Raw genomic sequence first — 18452 nt, forward strand, 5'->3', positions numbered from 1 at the left:
TTACGAAACTCCCACGCGTCTGCCCCTCGTCATGTAACCAGCTTAGAACCGTTTCCCACCCCACGTCAGACCAAGCCCAAAGATGGTAATCGGTATTCGGATACGGAGTAGTAGGGAACACTGTTCTTTTTCCTTCCTCTTCTAGCCTACCTGCGGGACCCGCACCGCAAAAGTAATCTGGGAAGCCAAGTCCTGAATGTCTTAGGAAGGTCTGAAAAAAACGCGGGCACCAATTCTCTGGTACCAATGAAAACGCTCAGGTAATGATGATATAAGATCAGGATAATGATGATGGTGGTGGACGGCAGTGATGATAACAGAGGCGTTTTTTTTTTGTTGCCTTGTTGAAATGCGTCTAGCCCCTGTGAAAACTGCGCAATGTCTTCTCCAGGGAAAAATAGAGAAATCTCTGTTAAGCAGACCCAGGAGTACTACTTGGTGATAACAGCAATGAAGTAGCCAAAAGGAAGAAATTCCAAGTCCTATATACTGTTGGCTAAGGACCAGGAAAGGGATAGAAAATATTATTAACCTTTAGTTCAGGTATGCCAATAAGGTAGTCTAATCAAACTGGGCCGTCATTGCTGGGCACCTGCTCCAAGATCAAAGTCAGTTAACGGGTGAGCTGTCCAGGAAGCATAGCAACGGCAGCCCAAGCGGTTATGAGACTAGCCGCGATCATGAGATCCTATGAGGCTCCTCCAATCTACCCTCTGTCCTTCCTTCCGTCCTTCTTCGAAGGCTGATTGGCATTCAGGGAATTCATTGGGAAATACAGTAGCTGCTAATTTTTCTTTCCCCATTTTTTCCATTTCCTTTCTTTTTTCTAACTTATTTCAATAGTGCCCTTAGGTTTTTCTGTTTTCCTTTCCCTTTCCGGTTCTCCCAACGTTCGACCTCCCTACATTATCTATCCGCGTCCTTTATTATCTGGGCAGCATAGCATCTAATTCGGTAGATTTGTTACGGAGGACTCCATATAGTATTTGATCACGAGGATTTTGCTCTTCATCCACAATAGGTAAGATGCCCAGAAGCTGTTCGCTCCACTTCCTACAGTAAATCCTCCTCCTGGAGATCTGTAGGCAGTGGCACAGTGAACGGACATGATCTATTGGATGATCATCTCCTTGTCGATGGTTTCACTGTCAATCGTGGGGGAGCAGAGAAGCTGATAGGTATGTTGTTTCACCTTTCTCGGGAGGGGGGCGGATTGGGGGGAAATCGTTAGTTAGACAAGGCAGAAAAGGGAAGAAAAAGGGGAAGGCGAACAGAGAACGTCAGTTGCTATGGAAGGTCTGTGGATACAATCAAACCCTCCTCAATCTCACCCCCATAGCTAACAGTAGTTGTGACGAGCTCTTCCTCAAGGCAAAAAGGTTATTAACTTCCCTACGGATAATCCGTCCTGCATACACGGATACTCGGTACGGAGTACGGAGTTAACCACGTATCTGCCATCACTACGCGGGAGCAGGAGAATCCGAAGCATGCCTGACTGTCGATCCGCAAACACTATTACCGTGTTATCGCCAATATTGATGTTACAGATCCTTCTTGAGGCACCGGCACGGCGGTCCCTATGGGGAGATATGTGGATCTTGGATTCCCGCCCGCTGGGGTCTCCCTTCGTTTCCCGTTTCTGGGTTTTGATGCCAACCTGCCTTATCCCTGGCGCCCGACTTTTCTCCAAAAAGCCAAAGAATACGACTGGACTATTGTAGAGACTGCATGCAGTAGCAAGGCCCCCTTCCCCAGCACGCTAGTTGCATGTACGACCGTGAAAAAGAATTGGGCTCTTCCAACAATCGGGGGATTGTCACCTGATGCATTCCGACTAGGGATGTGCAGACCGCCTAAAACTTAAATCCTATTTTTTGCTGGCAATAGTTGTCCTGTCCCGTTTCGTCATAGTGCCCTTTAATTTCCCTTCAGATGCAATCATGTTTCTTTCCCTCTTAAGTGTCGCCAGGAAAGGGGGAGGGTGGGTAAGATTGGGAGAAAAGGAAAAGAAAAAACAAAATTACGGAGAAAAGGAAGATAAGGGAGTTGTGCAAAATAATTGCTGGTGCCGCTTTATCCTTACTCGACATTACTGTGGAGCTTGCGAGTGGTTCACTCGCATTTCTAGGTTCGTAGTTGGTACAAGAATGCGAGCGCAAGTGAGAGGGGTGAGGGGCGGTAATCTGTCGGTAAATTAATCGAACAGCAAGAGATTTTCGATTGAGTCATCCCAGCCCTGTCTTCATCTCAACGCGGGGGAGAAACGCGGCTAGTACCGTCATAGTAATATTACACGCGTGTTTGCAAAGCTGAGGCTGAGGAAAAGAGTGGCAGTGAAACCAGTCGGGGCGGTGCGGAAAGGGGGAAGGGGCCGGAAAGTGGAAACGCAACACGATTGAATGAGCTTGCCCAGAAACCGGCAGTCCTCCATCCCACGGTAAGAGATTGAAAGGTATCAATGATGCTTCCATGTAACCTGACAGGGATCGAATCGGCACAAAAATGAATCACGTATTTCTCATAATTTACGGTCTGCCCCATACTCCTGAATGCTTGCGAGCCCGTGGTGCATGTATTATTTTGGGCAAAACTCTTCAGCACATTAGCCAAGCTATCTAAAAGTCATTGGCCATTGGTAGCGCGCCCATGCACCACCCAGAGCAATGCTTGGAGTTCCCCATGGCATACGCTTCTGGACTACGACACCTTGATACCCAAGGTAGTACCAAGGCGGCAACAGCAGGAGGAGGATGAAGAAGCGGTCAAAGAGCCTCTCTAATTCTCTCGTCGCATAGAAACAACAAAGACGATAGGCAGCTTATGGTGAAGGCCGTGAAAGGGGGTAATAATATCATGGGTTCAATCAAACAGAATTCACCCAATGTGGATCTTACTTTCGAATCCATTTCTTCTCTCTCCAGTATCTGCCCTATGACACCATAGATCTGGTTTTTCCGTGGCTCCAGCTCCGGTCGCTCCAGTTTCAATGACTTAGGCGAAGTAGTAGACTCTTAATAGACACTAGCAGATCAAACTACCGGCACTATGTACCACCTACCTACCAAGGTATAGACCGGACACTGCATGGCTGCCCCTACATGTTAATGGACTGCTTAATATTCTTGGTCAGGATAATCGGTGGTGATGAAACTGCCAATTACGCAGTAGCCTGTTTGCTCATTCTTGATGGAAGGCAACCGTGAATAGTAAGCTGCGGGGCGTTTTCCCAACCCCGCACAAAGCTGAGCCATTTTGCTGATTTGGCGATGCTGCTATCGTCGTCCTATCAACTAACCATCTGCCAATTCAGGTTTCTTACACTCCGTCTTTCTCTGGCCCTGCCACTAAATGGTGGACTCGCGTTCTGACCACCGCGTCTTGAATTTAAAAAAAGCATTTCTCCGCTCGTCTCAGAACATTCCGGATTGGCCACAAAGGATCATTTGCATGTCATCAGTAGAGCCGTTATACGGCCGACTAGATGCAACCAAGTGGCATTGTCATATATTCTAGGGATGCACATCTGCCAGGATAATATCAAGCATGGACATACAGTCTCTCGGTATGGGCATTTACTGCCAATAATGAAGCAGATGAGCGCCTATTCACATCTATTACGATCAAATAGACTATCATGAGCTACCTTGCAACCACAAGCGTATATCGGCCGGGCCGTCCGCGGATTACCTAGCCTTTCCTGAACTAGGAAATTTATCCCTCCAATGATGGAGGCTCCGGTGATGCAAATGACCATGTGCTTTGGCAGGGTGTCAACGCTCTTGTATCCTACCGGAGGAGGGTGTAGGTTTCGAGCAGGTAATCATCTTGAGAGCCACGATATCAAATCCCGATCTTGCTCCGACCGATCCGTTCAACATTGGTGTCGCGGCTGTGGCGGAAATATTCCTTTGTGATCACGGGACACCTAATCGGTTTCAAACGAACGGTTTCCAGCTGACGACGCAAGGTGGTATGCGCCCTTGATAATCAGCAAAGTTCATAGGCTACCCCAATCATGCAAAGATAGCCGCGAAAGAGCGCTGAACTTTCTTGATAAGGGGAGATTGCAACTTTCTCAGAGTAGCGTCTGATTAGGTAGCTGAGTAACTGCAGTGCGTGCTTGGAAGATATTCAAACCATCATGGTGCATTCTGTATGCATGCACATACAATAGGCAGTTAGTGGGCTGTATCGAAGTCCAAGACCCTCCCGTTTGCAGACGCCGATGCTGCTGATCAGAAAGAGGGGAAGCTGAAAGATGACCCATGCTTTAGGTTATCGCCGTCTCGCGTGTATTGATGATTCTGACCGCTTCCTCTTCCCTGGGTTTCCTTCTGAACTAGATGCCTATGGATCAGGCAATCACCACCGACTATGGCTGAAACATGGAATCCAATCAAGCTGGCGGTGTCTATCAACTTGACGATCCATAGCGGGGGATGGGTTAGTTCATGGCGCGAAAAATGACGCATTGAACGGAAGCCGGTGAAGGAGGGGAGTGGATTAGTCAAGTTAGTTGACAGCTGCCAGAGATATGAGAATGGGCTATGTACTACTTCAAATGTATGTTTACTGACTACTCTGGACTGTTTGACTGCCCACGCACGTGTTATAGTAGTCACACATATCCTCATGCTAGTGAAGTAGAATTTTTTTTTTTTTTTCAGTTCCTCTGCTACCCAAGATTCATTCCGTGTTTGTGTTTGTAGGTCATAGAGGGAAAAGTACGAATTCAGGGTATCGCCTAGGAAGCTAACTATCCACAATCATTGGCCAGACAGAACAGCATGCTGACTAGTGCTGATTCCGTATTACTACATATTTTATGTCCAGCGCTCTAACCTAATGTTATTGAGTAGGTACTGCAAGTTGGGTGCTAAATGCGGTTGAAGGTGGGGTGAGTGCTCATGTGTTCACACGTGCAGACCTCATAGAGATATTATTGGTTCATAAGAAACATTATCGCATGCCAGACTGTCAACCACTACTTACTACTTCCTAGATACTACCTGAATTTATTCACTGCCAGAAGGTACGATGCTCCACCTCTGCTTGCCAAACGAAGGTCCCACACTCCAAGAAGAAACGATGATAAAAGAAAGGCTACCCGCTTGTAGCCAGCAGCGTTTCCGTGCTTGCGCATTAGCAATTACTTACATTCAGGCAGTCGCACTGCACATAATTCTCTATGAAAGGCATACTTATTTTCGTACTTATCCAGCGACAGGGGTACCGGACAACCATTGCTAACACCCGAAATTGAGCCTTCAAATACGTGCGGCCTAGTCATGACTTTGGTAGTTTAACACTGCTACTATAACTTGACGTAGTACCTACTAGTGACTAGTCCATGCAGACTGCTTTCTGTTCAAAAGGCAAACTCGGCAACTGGCCGGGGGGGGAAAGAATCATAGGTACCTACTGGGCAACCAACTTTACAGGGATGATGCCAAGCAGCCACTGTGATTGGGTAATATCACTGCCTCGTGGGGCTGTTTCCAAACGGCGACCCACTCTTGACAGGCTTCCAAGCCTTCGATTGCGGTTTCCTTTCGCTCAGGATCTCGCACCCGAGAACTCCTTGCTACGATCACACAGGCTGCTGATGCAGTGCGAAGTGACCCTTGCTACCCCTTATGCTTATGTTTTACTGCACTAGACTGGAGGGTATGGTGGCCGTTTTCAGCCGTACTAACAAAGGATGTGTGGTTATTATCACGATGTCGAGTAGTGACCGACTAGTAGCCTCCCTAAACCCCCCTTTACACCAAAAGCAGGATCTAGTTGATGTAATGCAATCCTCTTAGAGCCTTGACTGAATATCAAAGCATCTGTGCACATATTACTTCGTAGATCCTTACTAATACTAATGAGGGAGCAGCACAGTAAATACGCTACAATTTGTCACTGGTCAGATTCTTACTTTACGCAAGAATCGGGTGAAACGATGACATCATAGTACTGACGGCTAGTCGGAGACGTGCGCCAGAACAGCTTCATCGAGTCGGTCAAATAAGGGGGATAAAGGTGCAGGAGCTTAATGTTATAAGCAATTCTGAGATATACACTTGTAAATTCTTGAGGAAATTCCTAAACAAAAATAAAGCAAAAAAAAAAAAGACAAAGCTGAGCGGTGATTGAAACACAGAGTCAAATGGGAATTTCAAGGGCTGATCATGTTTCCGCCAGGGTTTCTTTATCGTACAGGTATTAGTTATGGCTCGTTTGTACTGAATTATTCATACCCTGGTTGCCCTACTCATCCTACGCGATTCATAGCGTCAGACCAGAGGTCCCTTGTTATTTTTCCTCTCCTTTTACGTCCTTCTGCCAAACCCCTAAGGGACCTCGTCTAAACCTTCTAATTTTGTGGTACAATATGTCATGAAGATATTATCACTTATGTAGTAGCACTGAGGAAGCCCGAAGAGCGTTTGCAAAATATTCATGGTTGATTTTATTCAGAGGAGAACTTTTTATCTGCCATCCATGTTATCTATCACGTTGGAAATGTGGTAAGGTTTTCGGTTGCTGTGGCCGGCTGCAGTATTTAGACTGGGCACCCAAAGTAACTAACGTCAATGTCTTCCCTGAAATTCAAAGAGAAGGCGGCCGAGAGAGCCGTTCCCAAATGAGTGGAACGTTGCGCCCCCTATACCGGGGTCTTGCCATGATGTGCCGTAATGATTTCCGTGGCTGGTTAATAACAGATGATGCTGGTATTACCGCTCATTATTGAAAAATACTGCTGCTCGTTACGAGCTCCCATACACTCAAAATACAATCTATTACATAGAGCATCATCATTAGTAACAACCACAGTACCTTGAGCATTCTGACTTTGGCATAGTGAGTCTTGCCGTACCTTAATCCGTCTTCGGCCTCTTTTCTATTTTTTTCCCTGAAACTTTAAAGTTAGTAGACCTGTCGCCTGCCCCAGGACATCTGTAGAACGAGGCTGCATATCCTGTGCGGCCATCCTTGTAGGTATTGGGGGGCAGGCAAGGCTATACTAACAAGTAGTTAGTGATAGAGCGGGTAAGATGCAACTCCTTTACTTTCTGTAAGAGTGGAAACCGTCTGAGCTGAGCCTCGTCGAGCCCGTTCCTTCGATGCGTCTTCGATGCTTCGACCTTCTTCGGTCTTTCAAATCCCCGGTCGCACGGCGCATGCTGCATGGTGTCATTCGGCCAACGCCTCGGTCTTGATCCCAACAATGCCGCTATCCGGCTCTGCTATGGATAATCCTTCCTATCAGCCAGCCAACCAGCCAGATAACGTGTTGTGGCTTGCTGATAGTCGAATGAGTCCTTCCAAATGACTATGCAGCACGCACGGGCAAAGGCCCTCCCTCTACTGCCAATTCCATTCAGTATCGATTATGAAGCCTCGTGACTGTCAATAGTTTGGTTTCTTTTTCTCTTTCTCCTCCGTCCTTCTCTCACCAAATCTCAGCCACTGAGCGTATCAGCACCGCATTGGGATATAGTTCTTTTTGGCTGTCTTGATGCACCAGGTCTGACTTCCGTCGCTTAGGCATACCAGCAGCGGGTACAGTCCTGCATCTGGGGAGAAAGTTAGAATCATCGCTTGTGACATAGGCTACCGATACAACTTTTTTTTAGCCGGACCGGACCCCAATCATTTCTGAGACATTCTGACTTGGCACACTCGGTTCGAATGAATGAGGATCTTGCTTGGTAATCTACGTGTCGTACAAAATACCCGGGTCAAGCGAGTTGGGGCAACGATTGTTCTTGCATAGTGCTAGAGAAGACCCTGGTCCAGGTCCCTGGCCCCAGATTGAGGCTACTACTAATGGCATCGGCCGATTCGGCCCACTGCAGTGGCAATACGACTTCTCAACCAACAGACTTGTTTGACCGGAAATCTGAATTCAATGGCTTGGAGGACTACTACTAAACGGGATTAGCCCCAACTGCTAACTTCTACTAGGTACTTTACTATCTGTTGTGTCAATTCATCGCGATAATCCAGATATTGGGACCAGGGACGGTGTATCAAAATATCATTGCGGCCATCTGAATGGTATTGCTCGACTGAGTCGATTGTGGTTTTGATACTGCCGCGACCTTACAGTTTGCACTTGACGACCATGGCTGTTCAATCATGAGATCACACTGTTACTCCTCTATACCTCTCAAATACACGCGGGACAGCATGGCCTTCGTGTATGAGATGAACCGCATCAATGATTGCAGAGGGTCGCTTTGCATAGTTACTGAACAATGAAGACGTTCCTGTTCTGTTTCGCATTCGTGTGCGATATACAGAGGCATATCTTACAATTCCAGGCACCCCCGCAACAAGCCAGGAGGGAGCATTCCATTTGAAATACTGATTGCTTTGTAGTGATATTATGGATGCATGCAGATGCCTGATCACCGTCACTGGAAACCAGGCGCTTAAGAAATGGAAAAAAGGCGTCCCACCTAATCCCTGACTCACCTTAAACTCCTCGGTGTGCCCAATGCTTCGGTGAAGTTGAATCTGTTTTCTTTTCTGGGGGGTGACGACTCTAAAGTACTGCTCTTGCTTGCCATTCAGACTCTCCCTTTGACTCTCGCATTCTGTTTTCCAACACGACATAGCGATCATGAGCACTGTTGGTGAAAGCCTATGCTGTCGGCACATCAGCTAAGGGAAGCTAACCCTAGCAGACCGAACAAGTAGGTCGAGCAGGAAATTGCACATGGAGTCCGCTTTCTGAATTGAAAAGAACTGACAGTAGAATCAGAGTGACTTGTCTCGAAGTTCGGAGGTCTCGTAAGCACAATATGTGTTGACTGACGAAACAACTCGACTTACTGGAATTTTGTAAATCGATCCTTTCATGGGGTCGTTCATACATATTACTTGGATACGTTTGCCTACAATAACTAATGCGGTTTTGTTCGGGACCAACCTGATCTTGACTAAGAACTGGGCACCGAAGAGACTCAACGGAAATATTCTCCTCCGCTCCAAGCACTCACTGGGTTCTCACATCATCCACCTGATTGACTTCAAGACGCTCCACCGACAGTATATTTCATGGATTGCAAAGACGCTGTCAAGGTTCGTAATGTTCCGGTTGCCCCTCCTTAGTTGCGAAACCTATCCCAGACGGACAAGGCCGGCGAACCCCACCCATAACATTGATGTCTTTTGATGTCTCTCCCATAAAAGTACTCATTGGCAGAATAGTCATAAATATACCGCAATCTTCAACAGCGAACAGCCTTCATGATCCTGAATTGAACTTCAGTATGGCACTGATGACGTTATGTCAAGGGCAAGCACTCGCCTCGGGATCGTGACCCACTCAGGGTTCACTAACTAGTCAGTGAATTAGTTTCAGTTATTAAGGGTTATTGAAAGCATCTCATTGACTCACAGCACACAACCATTGTTGTTTTCTGGCCCTAAGCTGAATCATCGGCTAAAAATAAAACTGGAGACAGCTATTCCGTGTTGCCAATATCCACCAATTTTCCATTGGACCAGTCGTCTGTATATGGATTTCTCGAATCCTTCGAGAACCGGGCCAGACGATACAAGCCTACAGAGAACCGTGACGGAGGCGAAACTGAGCTGCGGGTCTGCCTTTTCCGTGGAGATACAAAATACAGGCCAGATACACGATCAGTACGGTCTCTTGCAAAGCCGGTTGTTTCCGCTTCGCAGATTCTCACTCCAATCCAGCTTACCGTGGTCAAACTCTCAAGCGAACGACCCCAGACAGGCCCTAGGTGGGACGACTCCCAATCCAGGATATGCTGCCTCTCCAATAAGAACAAAACTCACCCGGCGTCGCCGGCCGCCCTTGCCGTTATCAGATTGGGCTCCGGTTTGCCCTGTGCTACTACTGCAGCCATCGGTGCGTACCACAATGACTCTCCCTGTCACTGGATGCTGCATATGCAGGTAGCCTGACCTTCCTGCGCCGGTGAATGCATAGCTTTCAAGTGCTACTTTAGCGTAAGGAACTGCCTCGCGACACGTGTCACTCCCGTTTATGTCTATAATTTCCCTTTGAGCGCAAGCCGTTGTTTGCTAGAGCTACGGGGTTTGATTGGGGCAGTAAGCCGAAGTGCTTGCGTGGCGTATCAAGTAGAGACGGTTTCTGCCTTGCTATGTCTCATCTCGCTTTGTATCACGGCAGTTTGACTCTAATTCACATGGGATTTTGTGCCTTCTTGACAAGTGTCGCGCCACTTGTGAAGGCGTATTTTTTATTTGTGTCCCTTTCACGCTCAACGGCAATGCTTCCCGGGACCGGTTTGATTGCAAGGCTGTTCATTTGCCGCGAATCTCCACTTGAATTAATGATACGTTATACGGATTCACAGGGCCTCAATCTATACGAAACTTGAATATGGAAGCATATATATGCAGCTTCTTGAGAGATAGCCAATGTCAAAAAGGGCTGGATACCACCAGCTAATATGATGCCAGAAACTCTATATCTCACGTTGAGGGGCACTTACAAGGCTACGAGCAGCACGATAACGCCCGCTAGAACCACGCAACAATCAGTCGCGCTGATCGAAAATGTGTGAGGCATACGCTATCAGTGGGCCTGGTAACACAAGCCACTGGCAACCAATTCTGTCGCAAATCAGATCGGCGAGAAATACTAGCAAAATCAACTGGCTAATCGCCTGATGGTGGTACAGACACCTGACACCCAAAGGGGGCCATGGAAAATGCCATAGGGTGTGAGCACGAATCGAACGAGGTTCATAAAAAGTACTTGGTGGGATCATTGCTTATTGCAAGCCTTATAGACGACATCGGTCTATCCGGCGCGAAGGTTAGTTCATGACGATGGACACGAAATGTTTTCGTAGTTAGCGGAATCACACGGCCCATCGGAGGACCCCCATGACCCAAACCTATCCTAAACCGAGTCAACAATCTGACGCCATACGGCTTATTGTTGTCCGTATCTCCTTGTCGGATTATTTCAATGGACTAATCGGATGGTAAGAGTTTCGAGTCTTGACACGTCAGAGACCCGTGTCGGAAGTGCTCGGTCTCGGGAGGACGGCCGTGCGCTGGATCTTGAATCTCATTAATATGCCGTGTTTTAATTTGAGGCTCTAGGCACCATGTGGAGCTTGTATGCGTCGAGCGACTGAGAGACCTGATTTGAGATAGCGGATGGAGCGCACTAGCAGCATGTGTGCTGTGTGCAATTTCCTGGTTTTCAAGCAAGTTATAGTTAGCCTGAGCGGTAGTCGGAACTGGTCATTGGTTCAGTCACGGCGGCGAAGGGCCAATAGACAGTTTTTGTATCGATGTGTAAACCCTCATCTCTTCGAATCAGAAGGCATATTGTTTCAAGCTGTTACTCATAGCTTCAAGATGGTCGACAGTGGGCGTAGACTGGCAACAAGTCAAGAACGGCGCCTTGGGCAACCACGAGTGCAGCAAAAGTCAGGTGCTCTTTCCCCAACTAACTGAAATCGCCAACTCATTCCATCCCACTTGCACTCCCCCTCCTCCTTCCCAACTTCCACCACCATCCATCAATCAGATTCAACAAGATAGACCGATAGCCACTTAGTCACATAGATCTACATCCTCAAGTCCGTATACAATAGACACCTGACCAAGATCGACTATGGACCTTTCGAAAGCGGTCGATCGTGCCTTCACCCAATCCCTCCCTAAGATCGAGGCAAGTACATACCCCATGCAAGCACGTTCCAATCGAATAAAACGACTCTCCAGCACTAGGAAAGAAACAGAATCAAGCTTGATCACTAATGTGTGTTGTCCCACAGCTCCATGCCCACCTCAGCGGCAGTATCAGCCGCCAATGTCTCCATGAGATCTGGCTCAAGAAGAAGGCCCAGGACCCTGACTTCAACATAGAAGATCCATGGATAACCATGCCGCCTGGGAAGGTAGATTATTCCCTGCAAACGTGGGTAGCCCCTCCACTCTCATACATGCATTGAGGACGCTCCCCACCGACCTTTAATTTCCAGATTTTTCCAGTCCTTCAACAAATCAATCTACAATCTGGTCAATGATCTTGCCAGCCTCACCTACGCCACCCATTCCGTGCTAACCGACTTCCAAAACGACGGCGTAGTTTACCTTGAACTCCGCACCATTCCCCGTGCATCCCCCTCCTCCTCCTTCACCCGGGAGGAATACCTTACTACCGTTCTTGATGCAATCTCGGATTTTCAGGCCAACCAATCCCCCACTTCCCCAAAGATGTCTGTATATCTGATTCTAGCTTTGGACAGGGGCCATCACACTACTGCTGAGGCCCTGGAAATTGTAGACTTGGCACTAGCCCACCGCGCCCGCGGCATCGTGGGCATCGATGTCTGCGGCAACCCAACCAAGGGTGATGTTTCAGTGCTACGGGAGGCGTTTGCGAAAGCCAAAGCTAACGGACTAGGCGTGACTGTGCATTTCGCCGAAATGAGGGAGGCGGCAACGCCTGGAGAATTGGAGACACTCTTGGAGTTTCAGCCGGACCGGCTGGGCCATGTGATTCATGTGCCTGAAGAGCTGAAACGAGAGATTGCAAGGAGGCAGTTGGGACTCGAATTGTGCATGTCTTGTAATGTGCACGCAAAAATGTTTGATGGTGGCTTTTTGGATCATCATTTCGGGTATTGGAGACATCAGAATTGCCCGATTGTGCTTTGCGTAAGTCTCTGCTACTATCAATTTTTCTCATCAGCCTCATTCTCTTACACGAACCGCCGACTGATACTGGTGCAGACCGACGATGTAGGGTTTTTCTGCAGTCCCGTATCGAATGAGTATCTGTTAGCTGCAGAGCACTTTCAGCTCACGCGGACCGATGTGCTGGGCATCTGCAGAAAATCCTACGATGCGATCTTCGGAGGCGAAAAGGAGAAAGACCGTCTTCGATGTCTACTATCTGACTTCGAGGCACATTACAGCACATAGCCGCTGATCGAAATTATGGATCTTCATTCATGTACACAAAGCTTCCTTGGAAAAGGGAGTATACCAGTATGAAAAAATATACAGATATAAGCAAGTCCACCCTCATGATCAGCTTTGCCATCTGAACTTGCCTTCCTTTAGCGTCTTGACCACTCCCAGGGGCATAGACTCCCTATTCACAGCTGCTAAATTTCCGTAAGTCTTTACCATCTCTTCCTGATACAACTCTGCCGTCCACTGCCAATATGCTGACATACTATACCACATATCCGAGATCGTGTTGCGACCATTGGTCTCATTGGTAACGCTCGCGTCCAGAGACATCTGGTTTCGGTGCAGTTCTGGCGTCAGATTGATGCTGATCTCCTTAGGCACACGGATCAGCTCCGTGTATGCCTCCAAAAGTGGACGGCTATAAGTTTCCGAGTATCGGGTGTATTCCTCCAAAGTCATGTCAGCCACGTCGTCGTCCAGTTCAGTTCCCAGAGAAGTAGATTGCTCAGCAGAAGTCCCTTCGTCAAATCGCCGCTTGCAATCATGGTACTCGACTTCATATTGCATGAAGGCCTTATGCAGCCGACCTTTAGGCGTTGCTTTGATGTTCTCGCGCATTGCGAGGAAAGGGATATAAGGATTCAGGAGCTCCAGCCCACCGAATTCTACAGGAAAGTAGAAAAACCCTTCTGGGAGGTCCTTAACACCAAATCGTTCTGCGATCACTTGGCGCAGGTAGTCGGTCACCCCGCTGGAGGTTCCGGGAAATAAAGTTCGCTCAATACGACTCAGTGTGGATATAGCCATATCTATATGGCTTCTCCCAAAGCACATGGCTGGTTTCGCAAAGTTGTTGGCGAAGAACCGTCCAAAGTAACTGTTCCATGCCTGGACCCATGAGAAGACGCTCTTGCAGGATGAGAGCTGGCGTTGTAGCTCCGCAATGTGGCTGTCGACCTGTTCTTGATCAATGACAAAACGACCTTCTGAAGGATCCAGCTTCAGGAATCCCCAGCGAACATCTCCTTCAGGCAGGGGGTCTGACGCTTCCTTTTCCTGAGAGTCAGATGGCTGCTCATGATGGTCTGCCACGTCTTTTCCCTTCAGGCGCACTGTTCCCGTTTTTTCCTCGTTTATCTCTAGGCCCATGACCTTGGTGAATTTCTCCATTGTAGTCCAGGCTTTGACACAAGTCTCTTCGTGACCCCAGAACCAAAAGTCATCATGCAGCCGATATAGATAAGCCCCGTCTGTGCTTTGGTTCACCGCAAAGTCCATGCAGAACAAAACTGCCTCCCCAAAACAAGTGGAAAGGGCATGGCTCATGGGTATACCTCGGCTCCGAGTTCGCTTGGAGGCACCTGGTCCGTCTTGTGCAAAAGTTACCGGAGTTCTTAGGAACTTGTGGGAAAAGTCCAGCCAGAGTCGTGGAACACCAAAATACTCCAATACCACCAGTATGGTAGTGTGTGAGAGAGAGGGTCCAAACCATTTGAAATCAGATCTAATAGCAGTGAATTGGCCGTGCAACGAGGTGTATAGGAGGGATTCGGTAATCAGAAGATGTAGCAGTGAGTGCTTCGTTTCCAGTGGGTTCTTTTTTGCGTTATCAGGCTCCGCATCCTCGCCGCCATATGGGTCCATATTCGCGTCCATCGAGGAAGGTAGGAGGCTCATAAAGTAGTCTTGTTTGTACGTTTCCTTTCGGCGATTGTTTACACTCGTTGTACCAAGGCGTTTGGCGTTCGTCCCCGTGAATCGAGAACGGCGAGACATTTCGCGCCTGGGAATTCGTTCCCGAAGGAAGTTCCAAGCTGGTGTGTCAAGAAACGAGTTGAAGGCAGATCGAAATGTAACTGACCATTTCATCCCCAGGTATTCGAACATGAGGCTATCCAGCAGATCTTCGTCCATATATACCCGGTATTTGCCATTCAGCTGGCGACGCATCTCCACTGGGATACCCTCTGCAGGCCAGCTCCAGTTGTCAAGAGAAGCCAGGCGCATATTGAGGACATCTACCACCTCCTGGGCGACTGCCGGGTTGCGCATGAACTCCTTCAGAACGGCCGTCTTTTCTTTGGTGAGCAAATCGGACTTCAGCAATGAGTCCGATACCCACTTGAGGTCAGCGACCTCAAGCCAAGATTTCTTCGAGGCAAAGTCAGTTCCAAAGGTCCTGACTGCGTCCCGCAGTTGCTTCAATGCTTGCTGTGAGGGTGTTGTTGCTTGGAAAATACCGTCAAGGTATGCTTTGATGGCAGTTCCATCTACATCTGTCTCTATGAAGACCAGAGACTCCCATGTGGCTCGCTGTTCGTGCATTTCTGACCGACCAACATTCTCGAAAGCCATTCCTTGAGACCCGTCCTCGTCCGAAGCCGAGCTAGAAGCAGCCACCTCTTCGAAGTCACGCAGCCATTCCGTGACTAGCTCGCTATAGAAGTCGGCATGCTTATGCCTTAGCTCGAGGTAGCTAAGCTCCTGTTCGAGCTGGGAAATCCAACTTTTCAGGCTGCGGTCTGAGACAGAAGGATCATACTTGCTCTGCAGAAGGAAGCGACGAATATTAGCGTGAATAGCGCGCTCAGTCTGATCTTCAACGGCAGATTCTTCATTAGATGAACTGTCTGTGTCTAGATCCTCTTGGTCAAGTGCATCATTGGGGAATCCCTTGAGCCTGGTCACACCTTCCAGGAGAACCTGGGCCTTTGATCGTAGACTGTGAGCATCCTCGGCAGCTTGTACAATCTCTGCTCTTCTCTTCTCGAAAAGTGTTCGTTGTTTGGAGAGTTCATTAATCTTAGTTGCAGTGATCGAACCCAGTGTCTGGGGAAGAGCCCCGCCAGACAACATTTCTTCGAAAGCGCGGTGGTGAGGGTGCTTTAAAGAAGGCCGAGAAGAGAATAACTCAAACTTGGTAGTGACGACGTAGCAGCAGGAGAAGGGTAGGTAGGTAAAAAACAAAGACCAGTTCAGGAGAAGTAAGATCTTTAGGAATCTCAAGACTTTGTCAGATAATTGGGAGCAAAATCTTTTTAGGGAGGTGAAATATGGGATCGATCGACTGAAGATGATCGGCACGGAGCAAGAGCGATATGCTCCATATAAATAGCCACTTGTGGGACCCCGTGACTCAGGCAGAAATCTCGACGGCGAAGCGTTCAATGCAATTGTAATGAACTAGATGGGCCATTAGAGAGCCCAGTCCGATAAAATGCCATAATGGATCATTGTCGGTTCCTAAAAGGGATCCCGACTCTTCCAAAAGGGGATCCCGACGCGCCGACCGAGTCATCATCGGCAACCATTTACGGCGCTGTGGACAACGGTCTGAGTTCCAGCCAACAATCGTCATACTGCATTTCCAGCCAGCTCTTTCCTCGCAGACTGCCCACGCTTCTGATCTGCCATTGTAGAATGAGTCCCATCACCGATTTGGCTACTATTATCAGTGCCAGATCCTTCCCAACGCAGCCTCGCGGACCCTTGCTAAAAACTACGAACTTTGTTTCCATCTGCCGCCTGTATTCAGCATCTCCAGTCCATCGCTCTGGTTTCCATTGATCGACATCATCTCCCCAGATCTTGCGAGACCGACTCAAGACATAGGTGTTCGCAGACACTGTAGTGCCGACCGGTAGCGGTATTGACAGGCTGGGAATGACTCCTTCAGCACCCGACATGATTACACGAGGAAATGCTGTTGGAAAGACTCCTTGGAAACGCATCGTCTCTTTTATCACAGCCTGCAGTTCGATGGGGATCGTGGCAGCCGTTATGCTCTGACTGGAGACTGCTGCCTTCCTGCGAATTTTATCCTGCCAGCCCTGTCCTTCTTCCGATCCCAGATGGTGTACTATAGCCGTGAGCGCGGCCGCCATGCTCCCGGGGCCTGCGAAGATCATATTCATAGCTTCAGCTAGGACCTCAGGTTCTCTCATATGATTTGCATCGTCAACGGGGACTTCGAGCCAACTTTTCACAATCCCAGGCTTTGGAGACTGAATGACATGTTGGGGATTTCGCATGATTGCCCTGTGGACGGCAGCCGCGAGCCCCACCATTCCAGTCTGTGCACCATCTTTGTTGTATAAGAGGCCGCGAGGGAAGGAATTGATGATCCAGCTGTTCATAACCCACCCGTACATTGGCCAAAGGGAGTAACTCCATGCTGTCTTGGTTGTCTTGCGAAGCTGCGAGCATATGGCACCGGCGGCAGCACTATCAGTATAAGGGTTCGATGCTATAGCCGAGCCAAACAGAATTTCCAACATTGTGTCCAAGGTGAACCGGGTTACCAAGGGAGCCACGTTTACAGTTGGAACTCCTTCTCCTGTCGGGTGTCGGGACGCCTCCAGTCGTGACAGTAGGACTGCTACATGTTCTTCAATGAGAGGCTCATACCTCCCTACCTTTGAACTGGAGAGAGCCGGCCCTAAAACCTTCTTTTTTTTCTGGCGGTGAATGGTATCCGATTTCGTTGAGAATATACTCGCCTCACGCTGGCTGGGACTTCGTCCAAATGCATAGAAGTCACCCTTTTCGACGGACTTGTTGAATCCATAGATAGCGTCAAAGTCTTCCAAACTCGAGAAAGAGAGCCAGTTCGGAGCAACTCGAACTACAGGGCCATATTTCTGATGAAGTTGCTGTTCTGCAAGATGGAGTTGGCCACTCATGAACATGAAGAACCGCCTTTTACTCACAACTAGTCAGCTCAAAGACTTTCGTAATACGCAAAGGATATGACTGGATGAACACGTACCAAAGGTTCGTGAAGCGGGCCCAAAATGGGCCTGGGTAGGGTGCCAGAGGATGGAAGTAGCATAGGTAAACCATCCGACTAACGAGAGTGAGCACTGTAAGCTGGGCTATAACGACAATTAGTGAGGCCATTGTGAGGTATCATGACCGTCCCGGTTTGGACCAGCGACACGATGATTGTTTGGCGTTAGTGTAATTTTTACTGAGCAGCAGACACCGGGTAGATAGGAGTAGAAGACAGTTAAGGCAAGACCAGAAGAGCTAGAGACCCCGCCACGTCACGCGATCGGTGTGATGCACCCTAGAGCCCGCAGTGCAGTCGACGCTAGCATGAACATCAATAATATCAGTCTGGCTGGTGACGACAACAAGATTCTGGTGTTGAACCGCTCACTCTTTGCAAGTTAAGCCTGGGCTCCAGGCACTGCAGGTCAGCTTGTAGATCCGCTAACCAGTATGGGCAAGTCTGAGAGTCACCGACAGGCGACACTCAGGAGGCGTACAGCGATATCATATTGCCCACACGCTGTATGCTGTTCGGTTTGCACGTAAGGCGACCATTTCCTGAATAATCTTTCTTTCTGCGAGCCACAAGTAGCACATTGGGTTTGCTACTTATATTCTTTTCGTCAAGCATCCGTGAAGATCTATCGACTAGCAGGTCCTAGCCCGAGTAATCGTTATTGTATCCGCATCATACCATTCTATGCATGTATTCCGCTCAGTATTCAAATCTTGACTGG

The 18452-nt window shown here is 48.4% G+C and overlaps 9 protein-coding genes across 9 annotated transcripts; 7 read left to right on the forward strand and 2 right to left on the reverse strand.

Moving 5' to 3' along the window:
• Nucleotides 1-1560: 1560 nt before the first annotated feature.
• On the forward strand, nucleotides 1561-2000 carry BO83DRAFT_375399 (uncharacterized protein). Its single transcript, XM_025530449.1, has one exon. The coding sequence runs from the start codon at nucleotides 1583-1585 to the stop codon at nucleotides 1865-1867; it is 285 nt and encodes a 94-aa protein (XP_025391611.1). The 5' UTR covers nucleotides 1561-1582; the 3' UTR covers nucleotides 1868-2000.
• A 1621-nt stretch (nucleotides 2001-3621) lies between these two features.
• Nucleotides 3622-3998, forward strand: BO83DRAFT_171414 (uncharacterized protein). Its single transcript, XM_025526393.1, has one exon. The coding sequence runs from the start codon at nucleotides 3726-3728 to the stop codon at nucleotides 3915-3917; it is 192 nt and encodes a 63-aa protein (XP_025391612.1). The 5' UTR covers nucleotides 3622-3725; the 3' UTR covers nucleotides 3918-3998.
• A 962-nt stretch (nucleotides 3999-4960) lies between these two features.
• BO83DRAFT_171423 (uncharacterized protein) lies at nucleotides 4961-5347 on the forward strand. Its single transcript, XM_025526394.1, has one exon. It carries the CDS (start codon nucleotides 5041-5043, stop codon nucleotides 5251-5253), a length of 213 nt encoding a protein of 70 aa, XP_025391613.1. The 5' UTR covers nucleotides 4961-5040; the 3' UTR covers nucleotides 5254-5347.
• Nucleotides 5348-8757: 3410 nt separating this feature from the next.
• Nucleotides 8758-9318, forward strand: BO83DRAFT_171440 (uncharacterized protein). Its single transcript, XM_025526396.1, has one exon. It carries the CDS (start codon nucleotides 8858-8860, stop codon nucleotides 9173-9175), a length of 318 nt encoding a protein of 105 aa, XP_025391614.1. The 5' UTR covers nucleotides 8758-8857; the 3' UTR covers nucleotides 9176-9318.
• On the forward strand, nucleotides 8944-10037 carry BO83DRAFT_171445 (uncharacterized protein). The gene is made up of 3 exons (XM_025526397.1): nucleotides 8944-9081; nucleotides 9211-9345; nucleotides 9403-10037. The coding sequence occupies exons 2-3, from the start codon at nucleotides 9290-9292 to the stop codon at nucleotides 9932-9934; spliced, it is 588 nt and encodes a 195-aa protein (XP_025391615.1). The 5' UTR covers nucleotides 8944-9081; nucleotides 9211-9289; the 3' UTR covers nucleotides 9935-10037.
• BO83DRAFT_171430 (uncharacterized protein) lies at nucleotides 10037-10458 on the forward strand. Its single transcript, XM_025526395.1, has one exon. It carries the CDS (start codon nucleotides 10140-10142, stop codon nucleotides 10377-10379), a length of 240 nt encoding a protein of 79 aa, XP_025391616.1. The 5' UTR covers nucleotides 10037-10139; the 3' UTR covers nucleotides 10380-10458.
• A 1319-nt stretch (nucleotides 10459-11777) lies between these two features.
• Nucleotides 11778-12948, forward strand: BO83DRAFT_305178 (putative adenosine deaminase; the record flags this gene model as incomplete). The annotated part of the gene is made up of 3 exons (XM_025527255.1): nucleotides 11778-11938; nucleotides 12003-12681; nucleotides 12757-12948. 3 exons carry the CDS (start codon nucleotides 11778-11780, stop codon nucleotides 12946-12948), a joined length of 1032 nt encoding a protein of 343 aa, XP_025391617.1.
• Nucleotides 12949-13002: 54 nt separating this feature from the next.
• On the reverse strand, nucleotides 13003-16026 carry BO83DRAFT_171515 (uncharacterized protein). The gene has a single exon (XM_025526399.1). It carries the CDS (start codon nucleotides 15796-15798, stop codon nucleotides 13057-13059), a length of 2742 nt encoding a protein of 913 aa, XP_025391618.1. The 5' UTR covers nucleotides 15799-16026; the 3' UTR covers nucleotides 13003-13056.
• BO83DRAFT_171503 (putative cytochrome P450 pisatin demethylase) lies at nucleotides 16026-18182 on the reverse strand. Its single transcript, XM_025526398.1, has 2 exons — nucleotides 17711-18182; nucleotides 16026-17640 (listed from the first exon to the last, which is right to left on the reverse strand). The coding sequence occupies exons 1-2, from the start codon at nucleotides 17839-17841 to the stop codon at nucleotides 16254-16256; spliced, it is 1518 nt and encodes a 505-aa protein (XP_025391619.1). The 5' UTR covers nucleotides 17842-18182; the 3' UTR covers nucleotides 16026-16253.
• Nucleotides 18183-18452: the final 270 nt, after the last annotated feature.

The sequence above is a fragment of the Aspergillus eucalypticola genome (assembly GCF_003184535.1).
Source record: "Aspergillus eucalypticola CBS 122712 chromosome Unknown BO83scaffold_4, whole genome shotgun sequence".
NCBI lineage: Eukaryota > Fungi > Ascomycota > Eurotiomycetes > Eurotiales > Aspergillaceae > Aspergillus > Aspergillus eucalypticola.